Source organism: Schistocerca serialis, chromosome 9 (genome assembly GCF_023864345.2).
Source record: "Schistocerca serialis cubense isolate TAMUIC-IGC-003099 chromosome 9, iqSchSeri2.2, whole genome shotgun sequence".
In the NCBI taxonomy this organism is placed as follows: domain Eukaryota; kingdom Metazoa; phylum Arthropoda; class Insecta; order Orthoptera; family Acrididae; genus Schistocerca; species Schistocerca serialis.
The window spans coordinates 113,423,947-113,436,535 of record NC_064646.1 but is presented as its reverse complement, the minus strand read 5'-3'; the positions used below and the strand labels follow the sequence as shown (position 1 = coordinate 113,436,535).

The 12,589-nt window shown below is 38.0% G+C and overlaps 1 protein-coding gene across 1 annotated transcript in view; it reads right to left on the bottom strand.

Annotated features, from left to right (window-relative positions):
- Positions 1-12,589, bottom strand: part of LOC126418509 (activating signal cointegrator 1 complex subunit 3) — a 238,365-nt gene that overhangs the window by 82,722 nt on the left and 143,054 nt on the right. Inside the window, exons 23-26 of the mRNA XM_050085303.1 lie at positions 12,337-12,448; positions 9,522-9,690; positions 9,166-9,386; positions 2,380-2,658 (exon numbers count right to left, since the gene is read on the bottom strand). Of these exons, the coding sequence (XP_049941260.1) occupies positions 2,380-2,658; positions 9,166-9,386; positions 9,522-9,690; positions 12,337-12,448 (781 nt within the window). The remainder of the gene's footprint in view (positions 1-2,379; positions 2,659-9,165; positions 9,387-9,521; positions 9,691-12,336; positions 12,449-12,589) is intronic.

The following is a 12,589-nucleotide window of genomic DNA, read 5'->3' as shown; positions in this document are numbered from 1 at the left end:
TGCTTCACCTTCCCCACAACATTACATATATGATCACTCCAACTGAAGTTGAACATATAGTATTCTAGTTGAATTTGCAGCATTTAGATTTGTGTGATTTATTGTGCAGCTGAAGTGTAGTGGATTCCTTATAGTACTCATGTGTATGAACTCACACTTTCCATTATTTAGGGTCAACTGCCACTTTTTCACACCACACAGATATCTTGTCTGAACCTGGTTTCAATCTTCTGATGACTTACTAAATGGTAAATGACAGCATCATTCACTAATAACCTAAGAGGGCAGCTGCTCACCTTATAGAGGAGATGTTAAGTTGCGAACAGGCACAACAAAAAGACAGATAAACATGTGAGTTTCTGACCAAAAGGCCAAAGCTCTTAAGGTTTGTGTTTTACTGCCCATGTGTACTTGACCTTTTTCCCCTTGTTTTGGTCTGTACTAAGAGCTTCCAGTAGAAGAGGTCTGCTGTCAGAGGTATCAGAACAATCTTAGTTTGTAGCTTTTGACTAAGTCATTTTCAGACCAGGGCCTCTCAACTCAAACTGATACATTTACACTTCTCCATCTTCCCTGAAAGTTCATAGCATCATCATCATCTTCATGGAATCACCCTATGTAATAAAGATGCAACACATTTTACTATTACAACCTGTAATTTCAGAAATTATTGCTGTCTTTTCCATCTGAGTGACAACTTGGTTGTGGGGTAGTCGAAGTTTATGACGACTTCTGGGGGTTGTTACTTTGTGAAACACACAAACTGAAAATATAATCTCAGCTTACATTGAAGAGTTGTCACTATCATCTGAGACAAACAGCAGATGATGAAGAGCTGACAGAGACAGTTGAGGAGATAGCGACATAACAGTGGAACAGAGGTCTATGGATACTGCCAGAAAAGTGGTGTAAGCAGCTAAGGTTTGATAAATACACTGTACGTCCTGACCATGTTGTTTCTGGAGGGCAGCAGTAAACCATTTCTGTGCTTCTGGCTACAACCCAGGAGACATACCCTACTCAGGTCTTCATTTGGGCAGATAATGTACTAGGTCAATCACTTTCTCCATAGGTAGAATGTTGTTGTCTTTCCATAGTCCACTATCTTGGGCTTCCTAAGGAATAAACCTAAAAAGATAGCTAGAGCAGGGTCATGTGCATCAATTATCAGTTTTTTTTTGCATTTGGGAATCATTGAAAATGCTTAAGTCCACAAAAATTTACCAAGACTGGTACACAAAAAGTGTAATCTTGAAACTGGTATAGATGTGACACAAACAGTGTCTCAAGCAAGATCTCCATCGAGCCTCTCACACAGCTGTTTTAAATATGAACATACACTGTCAAATTTAACATTATGGTGTGGCAAGAATGATACAACTGCACATTTATTTTGTCACTTTAAAAGATTAATTTCACTTGTGGCCTTAAGAAGAGGAAAAAGCTCACTGAGTCAAGTGCTTCTGCTGCAGCCTGAAAATGGTTTGATGCAGCTCTCGATGATACTCCATCCTGCATAGGCCTCTTCATCTCCAAATAACTACTGCAACTTGCATCCTCCTGAATCTGCTTACTGTATATATCTCTTAATCTCCCTCTACAATTTTTACCTTCCTGCCCTTCCCTCCAACACTAAATTGGTGATTCCATGATGCCTCAGAATGTGCCCTATTAACCAATCCCTTCTTTTAGTCAAGCTGTGCCACAAACCTCATTTGATTTGGTACTTCAACCTTAGTTACCTCATCCACCCAGCCGTCTTCTGTAGAAGCATGTTTCAGAAGCTTCTGTTCTCATTTTATATGTTCTGTTTACTGTCTATATTTTGCCTGCATATAACACTACACTACACTACACTACAGACAAATGCTCACAGAAATGACTTCCTCAAACTTAAATTTATATTCAGCATTAACACATTTCTTTATCTCCAGAAAGCTTTTTTGTGCTATTTCCAGTCTACATTCTATATTCCATTTAATTCTCTTGTATCCTCTGTTCAAGACACTATTGATTCCTTTCAACTGCCTTCTGTAACAGAACTACAATGTTATCAGCATCCATTAGAGTTTTTATTTCTTCTCTCAGAACTTTACTTCCTTTTTACAGATTTCTCCTTGGTTTCCTTTCCTACTTGTGAATGTTCAGATTTAATAACATGGAGGAAAGATTACAACCCTGTATCACTCCCTTTTAGAATACTGCCTCCTTTTAATATCCGTCAGCTCTTGTAACTGCAGTCTTGTTATTGTACAAGTTGTAGACAACCTATTGCTCCCAGTATTTTATCCCTGAAATCTTCAGAGCTGCAATTATATAAGCCCTTAACAACCAAAAGTTTTAACAAACAACATTTGTGAAAATTTTACTTTGATTCACCTCAAGGACAGGACCACGATCTTCACCGAGCAGATGTATTTCGTCGATCACGACCAGTGCCACCTTCTGAACATATCCACGAGTCTGCCAGCTCCGGCTCACACCGTCCCACTTCTCAGGTGTTGTCACAACAACGTCAGCATTGGCAATGGCGCGGGCATCTGGGGTAACATCACCAGTCAACTCGATCACACTCTTGCCCAAGCGGGTACCGAGCTTTGTGCGCCAGTCTTCCACACGCTCACGGACCAGTGCCTTCAGTGGTGCAATGTACACCACCTGCAAGATCAATAATAGACATCAGTAAATTGAAATGCAAGTAACAAACAGAAAGAGAGAGAGGAGTAAAGTTGTAGGTGTATTCTGTGATCTTTCAATGCTACACCAAGCTTTCTTGTCTGATAGTCAGATAAAATGTGAGGGCAGACAGTTCTTTACCATGGCATATACAGTAGCTGCGGAGCAGAAGACGAAGGGTGACTGACATTTCACATGCAGTGAATCATGAATCTAAACTGAGTACATTTTCACAAGTCATTTCTCAGGGTTCTATTCTAGGGCATATCTTGTTAAAAAAACAGTTCTGTTGGCACATAATACATATGCATCACTCAAAGGTACAGACACAGCAAAAAAATCTGGGCACTATGTGACACCAACAGTAGTGAGTCTAAACTGGACACTGCAAAAATCCATGTGGTGCAATTACAATCCAAACCTTCAAAATGCCAGGAGATAAAAATAGATCAAAACAATGAGTTTATCAAAGGAATTGATACGGTCAAGTTCCTAATGTTAGATTTGAATAATGCTTTAAACTGAGATAGTCATGTTAAATTTCCAGCAAGTAAATTACTAAGTTCAACATTCATGATGAAAATATTAGAAAATTAACATATCGTGGTTATTTTGTACCTGGCATTAGGTGTGGTATAGTTTTTTGGGGAAGTTCAAGTAGTGTATGCTGGAAACTGAAACTTCAGAAGAAACTTGTTAAATTCTTGTATGCTGCACAACCAAATCACCATTGTTTGAGAAACTACAACAGTTAACTGTCCCAGCAATACATATTCATGAAATCATAATATTCTCGTTCTGCAGACTAAAAGTATGTGAGAAAAATCACTTTGGCCATATTTACAATACAAGGAACATACATAACCTTATGCTTACCATACGCTGAGTGAAATTATATGGTCAGACTCCTCGACACTGTAGATGAAAATACAAAAGAAATTAACAGGCAAAAATGTACTCCATATGAAGTTAGATTATTAAAAAATAAAGCTACAGGGGGATAAATGCTAGTTCTCAGAAAAATTCATGGAGGATGAATTGATTAAGATTCAATTATTGAGCAATTTTTTTCTACAGAATGTAGTACAGGTGTTAGGATACTGTTGTTAGTATCAGTAGTGTATTTTTGGTCTCCCTGCTGTACCTGAATCAAACGATTTGGTAATGTACATTATGAGGTAATAACTCTCGGTTCAAAATAAGCTCCATAAAAATGACACTCTTTGAAACAATTACTCAACATTTATACGGTTAAGCTTTCAGTATTAATTAAAATTTGAGTATCAATAATATTCTGAGTTAGCTAATTCACTGTCATTAACCTTTGAGAAGACCCACTATATGCAGTTCAGAACCTGTAAGAGATTTCCTTCCAGCATGTGTGTAACATATGAAGCAATGCAAATCAAAGAGATTGACAATGTTAAATTTCTGAGGTTCAACTCAATAATAAATTCTGTTGGAAAGGGCATACCACAGAATTGCTGAAGCACCTGTCTGAAGCTAGTCTGTACTTGCAGTGAGAATGATGTCAGATGTAGGATATATAAATATAAAAAAAAAAACCTTGCATAGTTTGCTTGCTTTCATTCAGTCATATGAGATCATATTCTGGGGTAACTCATCAAACTGAGCAAAAGTTTTTATGACGGAAAAGCGTGTGATGACTCATTTGTGGTGTAAATTCCAGAACATCGTGTAGAAACCTGTTCAAGGAACTTAGTATTCTAACCACACTTCTCAGTATATTTATTCCTTAATGAAATTTGTTGCAAGTAATGAATCTTTATTTCCAACCAATAGCTCTACACATAGTATCAATAATAGGAATAAGAACAATCTACAGGGGCTATTCAGAAAGTAGGGAAAGTTTTGGGAAAAAAAACCATTTTATTATATACATCTGAAAGAGCAACTGACATACTACTTTTCCACAGTCACCAAACACTCTGAGGCACTTATCATAGTGGTGGACAGGCTTTGAAAGACCTTCGTCATAAAATTCTGCCGCCTGAGACTTCAGCCAGTGAGTCACGCCCGCCTGGAGTTCTGTGTCATCATAAAAGCACTGTGTTGCAAGCCAGTTCTTCATCCTGGGAAACAAGTGGAAGTCGCTTGGTGCAAGATCGGGGCTGTAGGCAGATGAGGGAAAATTTCCCATTTGAATGAATTAAGGAGTTCTTTAGTGCGGTTTGCCATGTGAGGTTGGGCATTGTCGTGCAAAAACAAAATTTTGGACATCAGCTTTCCTCGGCGTTTGTTTTGAACTGCTCTTCTAAGGCTGTGCAAAGATTGAAAATACCGCGCAGAATTTATGGTTGCTCCATGTTCGAGAAAATCAATAAGAAGCACACCTTGCCCATCCCAAATCACTGTCGCCAACTTCCTTGTTGACAAGGTTTGCAAACATTTTCTAGGTTTTTGGGGTGACCTTGTGTGCCCCCACTCCATGGACTGTAATTTTGTCTCGCAATTGACGTATTCACCCAAGTCTCGTCACCGGTTACGATTCGATCCAGTTATGAATCACCACGCTTGTGGTAGGCCTCCAGAAATATCAATGTCGCCCCCAATTTCCTGTTCTTTATGGTGCTCTGTAAGCATTTCGGGCACCCATTGTGCACAAAATTTGTGGTAGCCAATCTCTTGGGTGACAATTTCAAACAACAAAATCCGTGAAACTTGTGGAAAAGAAAGTGAAAGCTCCGTTATTGTGAAGCGACAGTTTTCACGAATCGTTTCATCAATTTTAGCGACAAGATCATCAGGCAAAATGCTCAGGCGTCCACTCTTCTCTTCATCATGAGCATTGGTTCGGTCATTTTTAAACCGAGTGCACCGTTTCCGGACGGAACATTCACTCATTACGTTGTTTCTATACACTTTGCACAGTTCATGATAAATTTCTATACATTTTAGGTTTTTGTCAATGAAAACCATATCACAGACTGCACAACTGGCGGGATTTTTTATAGCAGCGCACATTTCAAATTCGAATATCGAAAAAACCAGATGTGTAGAGATGTCCCCACTGTCACGGATGGGTGCCAACTGAGATGCCGAGCATGCACATACAAAAATATACGAGATTGGCGCGTGCCTAGTGCCATCAGGTGGAAACGTTCCCTACTTTAAAAATAGCCCTCGTGCATAAAGACCTAAAATCACTTATCTCAGTCCACAAATGGGTCCAATATTCAGGAACAATTATTTTCAATAAATTGCCAGCAACCACTAAAAACTTTGCTTCGGATAAAGCATGGTTTAAAAAGAGTTTGAAAGGCTTTTTGATAGGCAACTCCTTCTATTCTATAGATAAATATCTTAACAGAGACTGTATAGCCAGATTAAGTAAAAATGTCTGTTAGATTTCAGTTTTGACAACACTTGGTCACAACAGTCAAGATAAGGTATTTTTTTGACAAACTTATCAATAGTGCATAACAATGTTTCATTCTGTCAGCGTGTTAATTCTGTGAATATTAGCTGTTCAAGTTTACCACACTGTATTCACCTATTTTGACAATCTCCTGACGAATGATCAGGGTAGTGAGTATTATATTCAAATATTTTATGTTATACTTTCTGACATGTTCCACACCCACAAGAATCATCTCATTTTTTGGGTCTATAGAATGAAAACTGAATCTAATCTGATTTGTGTCTTTGTTTCATCTTTGTTCTTTCTGTAAATAAATAATGAGATAAGTAAAGGTAATCACACAACATGTAGTAGAACCACTCAGTGATTGAAAGTAAGGGAAGGAGCGGCAGCAAGGGGACAGGATAGTAATGTGACACCAGGGAAGTCAACAACGGTGTGAGCAGTGAAGGCTGAGTATGAAACACGAAGTGGTGGATTGGGTTGATAGGGGGTGTCAATGGTAGGAGAGAGAGAACAGAGGAAGAGGAAGGCATCAGAGGGAGAAATGCAAGTATATGTTAATGGAGTGAAGTGGGACATGATGAGACAGGAGTGGAGGTGAGTGTGGTACAGGTGCTAGCAGAAATTGAGGTCATAAAGATCATGGGCTTGAAGGATATATTTTAAGGACAATTCCCAGAGAGAGAGAGAGAGAGAGAGAGAGAGAGATTGGAATCAGAAGGAAGGAGCTGGTACATGGCATGAACGCTTTCACGTATGGCCCTATACCTGATAACATAGAATACTTCTGATGGGACTGGAATAGGATACATATGACAGTTCTGCACCTGGGTTTTCCACAGAGATACGACCCAGGTGGCAAAGGGTCAGGGTAAGGATCTTGTAAGGACAAGTAATGATATTACTTACATTGTGTAGGCAGTGGAAAACAATTTTGGTGTGGGTGGGAAGAATTGTTAAGGTAGTCAAAACACTGGCAAAGGATTTGGTCAAGTTGTTCCAGTTTGGAGTGATACTGGATAATGATGGGGCACTCCTTTGTAACTGGTTAATGAGTGTCATTGCAGGATTAAGGGGCAGATGTGGATATGGCACGCAAGATATGTTGGTGGACTACGTTTGGAGGTTAATGCCTGATAGTGAAGGCATCAGTGGGACCTTTACTGGGGAAGGGATTGTTCAACATTGCCATACATAGGGTGAGCAGACTGTATGGGAGGGACTTTTTAGTACGAGAGGGATGGCAGCTGTCAAAATTGCAGGTACTGTTGAAGGTTATGCTCTAGTTTTGCTTGGAAAAATCTACAGCCACTCCATAGTTCTGAAGCTATGATTGTGCTGGACTATATGATATGTCAAGACTCCCTCAGCTGCATCAAATCTCTCCTTCTGACAAGGTTTCTCGGATTTAAAGAATGACTTTAATGTTGCACTAGACACTGCTGTTGATTGCTCTGTCATGTTTGCCACTTTTTAAGTGGAGTTGCGTATCTACAAGTCTACTGTGACTTATTGAGAAACTAGATTGGTTGACTGGTTGGTTGGTTGGTTGATTGGGAGGGGGTAGGGGACCAAACAGCGAGGTCATCGGTTCCATCAGATTATGGAAGGATGTGGGAGGAAGTCAGCCATGCCCTTTCAAAGGAACCACCCCGGCATTTGCCTGAAGCGATTTACGGAAATCATGGAAAACCTAAATCAGAATGGCCAGACGCAGGTTTGAACCATCGTCAACCTGAATGTGAGTCCAGTGTGCTAACCACTGCGCCATCTCGCTCAGTGAGAAACCAGAAACACGCCTGTTGCTTCTCATTTTTCCTTTCGATTCTGAAGAACAACTGTGTCACTTTTGAATGGCATTTCTTTTTGCAACTGTCAATTGAAGGAGCACTCGCATTTCTCTGAGCTCATTCTTGCCAGGAGATATGGCTATTGATGAAGAAAAATAAAAACATGACTAATGGAATATAATGTAAAATAACCTAGCACACGATAAAGCCTTATATAATTTCGCAAAAACAGCCTTATATAATTTCGCAAGTACAGGTGAGGCATGATTTTGTGCACAACAAAGTAAGAGGGTACTCTTTGGTAGAGTAGAATCTCTTCCTCAAACAGTTTCGCCAACTAAACTACAACTAATAATAAAATATACCGATACATGTGAAATATATGTAATTCAGGATAAATTGTTTCAAAATTGTTAAATCTGGGACAAACATGTGTCTGGGATTGCCTATGAAAAAACTTGGCACATAGTTACAAAAATTGTGACAGCCCTTAGAGAGAGAGAGAGAGAGAGAGAGAGAGAGAGAGAGAGAGAGAGGGGGGGGGGGGGGGGGGGGGGGGGGGAGTCTCCTTTGTATTACACATAGCACTATTTACAGAAAATAGAATTTGCCTTGCGCAGCAATGCTCTTTTGAAAATACTTAAGATTGAAAGTAATTAACAGAGAGACATTAAAGATTAGAAGCAATAACATGACAGTCCGACATTTTTCATCAAATTATAACTTACTTAACAATTGACATTTAAAGCTATATGGTATTGGACAGGTTAGCAGACTCCAGTTATAATGACCATGACAACTGCTAAGAATATTTAGTATGCCTGTTACACCTCCAGTTTCCATAAGCATAGTAGTTTAATGTAAAATGTAATAACCAATTACAAGATATTACTTCCTAAATCACCACATGTTGAGAAGTAACGAATAATGCATTTAGGTCTAACAGGTGCCCGAAGATGGAGAATTAATCTTCTGAAAATGGTATAGTGATCAAAATAAATTTGCTGAATGCAAATAACTTGGCATCAGCTGTATAGGTACAGATGTTCTATTTGTTGGTGACGTGTGAAAATAAGTACCAGACAGGGACTCAAACCCAAGATTTTGCACTTACCACAAGTCATACCTAGTACAACTGACACCAAGTTATTCACTTTTCAGTAAATTTATTTTGATCTAATTTTGACCAGCTCAAAATCAGCATCAATGTAAATATTGAATAAGAGACATTGTGGCAGCAAGGAAATTTATTTACTGTAGTTAATAACTGCCAAGGATGGGTAACAAATGGATAAACATAGCAACATGTTTTACCGTCTGTCCAGGGTATTCTCGGAAGACTCTGAACATGGCAATTTCGGCACATATCGTCTTCCCGGAGCCTGTGGGAGCACCAAGGAGAACGTTGTTGTCCGTATGATACAGGCAATGGAAGACTTGTGTCTGTATTGGGTTGAAGTGTGTGAAGTTGTACAACACCTCCAGCTTCGGATCGTTTAACGCCGTCACCGGCAGAGGTTGCAGAGGCAGCAAATCTGTAATGGAAAAGCAGAACTGAACTGCCTTGTCCTTACACTTATAGGCACATATGGCGTCGATGTACGAGGACAAACTGAGGAAGTTGGTGGAAGTAAGACATTGGAATACTCATCTCTGACAGTTAACTGTACCTGTGTGTGGGGGATGAGTTTCTGGCAAAATCAGGTGCTGGAACGTGAGGGGCAGCATAGTCGAAGAGCCCAGCCAGCGGTCACTTGTGGCACGGACGATATACTGAGATGGCAGTGGCTCAGACAGTGGGATTGTCATCACAAGTTCTTGTGGCTCACGTTTTATTACCTGTGGGAATGGAAAATAACAGATCGACACTGAAAGGTTTGAATTAATTTGAACTAATCAGACAGAAGACACTATGTACAAAAATGCCAAATATTCAGGTTACTGCTATTTTTAGGAATTATACCACAGATTAAGACATTTTTCTTGAAATACTACCTAAACTTTATGTGGACCAACTTTATGAGCTTAATCCATGAAGTGACGGATGTCTGGCTTTAATAAATTTGAGTAAGATATTTTATTGAAAAAAAAAAAACAGCTCACTTATAAAATTTAAGCTTACTTTATTTCGCTACATAATCAGTCCCATTATTTAAACATCTGTCATTAATTTTCATGAGCTCTAAACTTTCCATTCTGTAGTTGACTGGCACTAATCCATTAAATTCACTGTTCAACTCCGCTATTCATATCAGCAACACTTTCAAAATGTTTCCTGCCCAAAAGTTTCTTGCAAATTTTGTTCTTCCTTAGATTCTTCTAACCATCTATAATGAGTGATGGAACAAACTTCTGCAGATTTTAACTTCTGAGCTGTCTAACAGCTGGCAAAGCTTCGTATCATACAGTTCATTTTAAACAGTCATACAATGCACAACAATAAAAAGACTGTACTTGTCTGTGACTCATCATCTCGACTATATAGTGAGTAGCAATCTATCCTTTTCATAATACTGTCATTATTCCATCCTGCATTTTTCATTGTTTGATACACAATAACAATTTGTTTTGATTCTCATTCACACAAGAATGAGACAAAATGTTGATGCAACCACTGAACTTTGGGCAGAAGTCCAATGTCAATGTTCACAGTGGGACTATGCAGCATGTCGTCACTTTCTGGATTAACACTTTCAGTATGTCAATGCTTGTGGTGTCTATACACACATCACTCTCTTGGACTCAACAGCCTTATGCCTATAGCTCATCTTCCAATATGTGACCAGGTGAGCCAACACACATTTGTTGGATTAGCTAGTTCATATTCTTTTTCCCGTCAAACCTATCAACAAAACAGTTTTTAAGAGCACATGTCTCAAAATAAGAAGCACCAAGATAAGAGTGACAGTGAAACAATGATCCTAACTAAATACAGATCCATCAGACTTGACCTGTAAAACCTTAATGAAAGACAGATGGAATTTCTTATGTCCATCCCCATTTCTTTCTTTAACTGTTTAATATGGGGTCAACAGAAAATGTCTGTGAAACTGTGGTACCATCTTTCTCACTTGATGCAGATTTTTTCAGTGTCAGTCATTACTTATTAGCCAGTGGTCAGAGGCTGCAAAATGATGGCAGCTGCATTTTTCAGAGCAACACAGCACGCTACTGTAATAATAATAGAAGATAAAATCTACACCTCGTAATGAGCTTCATAATTAATGCCAAGAAAATGTCAAGTCATCACTTGGCGGTCAAAGTCTAATGGAACAATACATAAAATAAGGCAAAGGCAACCACTCACATACAGCAAACTGATTTGTGGCGCACAGAAGATGTGTAATAGAAACTAGTGTTCACTAGCTTTAGATCTATGGTCATGGTAGTGTGCATTTAGGTGTGTGTGTGTGTGTGTGTGTGTGTGTGTGTGTGTGTGTTTTGTCTACTACAAAAAAAGAGTCAAAGCTTCAAAGCTACTGAACTCCATTTCCTATTATAGGTGTCTATGTGCCACACATCTGTCTTCTGTTACAGCAAACAGTTCCTGTTACAAAATGGTGGATTTCAGACTACTTAAATAAAAGAAAAAACTAAAATTTTGTGTTTTTAATGGTAAATAATTTCATTTATTTGACTTTTTGGCAGGTGACAGGAAAGCTGCATACATGAATGGCTTGGATTGGAAAGTCTAGAGAGTATACTATTCCTACACGTATGTGTGACAATTGTTTTTGAGTAGTTATACAACATTAAGGATATTATTATTATGTCTATTATTATTATTATTATTATTATTATTAAACACATAAATTAAAAATGAATTCATCTTTATGTAGTCTCTATCTTCTAAATTGTATAATTAATACAAACCTGCAGACAAAATTAAAGAAAGAGATAAACCATTTAAATTTTTATGAAACAGTCTCAAGGAATTGACTACAGAAACAGTATTCAAACAAATTGATCCTTACTGATGAAGTCAATGAGTTCAGTTCACAATCAACCATGCATTGGGGTACTGATTAACATAAATTAATGTGAATAAACAAGTTTGAATTTGACAAATTTGACTTGGAAGGAATACAACAGTGATGAAGATAATTGCAGAGAGAGATATGAAGAGCAAAGTTAATATAAAAATCATCTAGACTATATGTGTACAGTCAACTGGATTTAATTTCTTCACCTTTTACATTAATTTGAAATTAGGGATACACTTCAAATATTTTTTGGATGATTTTTTACAAAAACCCTTATAAATGTACACTTACTTTAACTATTCAAGAATAATACTTAACACTGTTTCATGCATTGCAAATGATACCTCAGGAATTTTTTAAGTTGATGAAATATAACCACTATTTTGGTAAGAAATAGAAATGAGGAGGGGAGAAAAGAAAAGAGAAAAAGTTATCAGAGAACACTTCAGACCACAAAAAGTTGCACGATATAGAAATAATAACAACTTTTTTTTGCATATACCTGCTTCTTTGTTATAAGAAATAGTTCCCAGTGATGCAAGTAATTATTGTCTGGATCTTCAATCCATATATAGAATGCTTCTTGAGTTCTCCCATGAACTTTGTCATTCCACCTTGAAGCAATTTATATACATTTATTTACAGATAAATACAATGAGTTTGCAACACATTATGAATAATGAACATAATGAGTTAGAAATGGAATTGTATGAATGATTCAGTAATAAATTAACAATTACAACAGAAAATATATC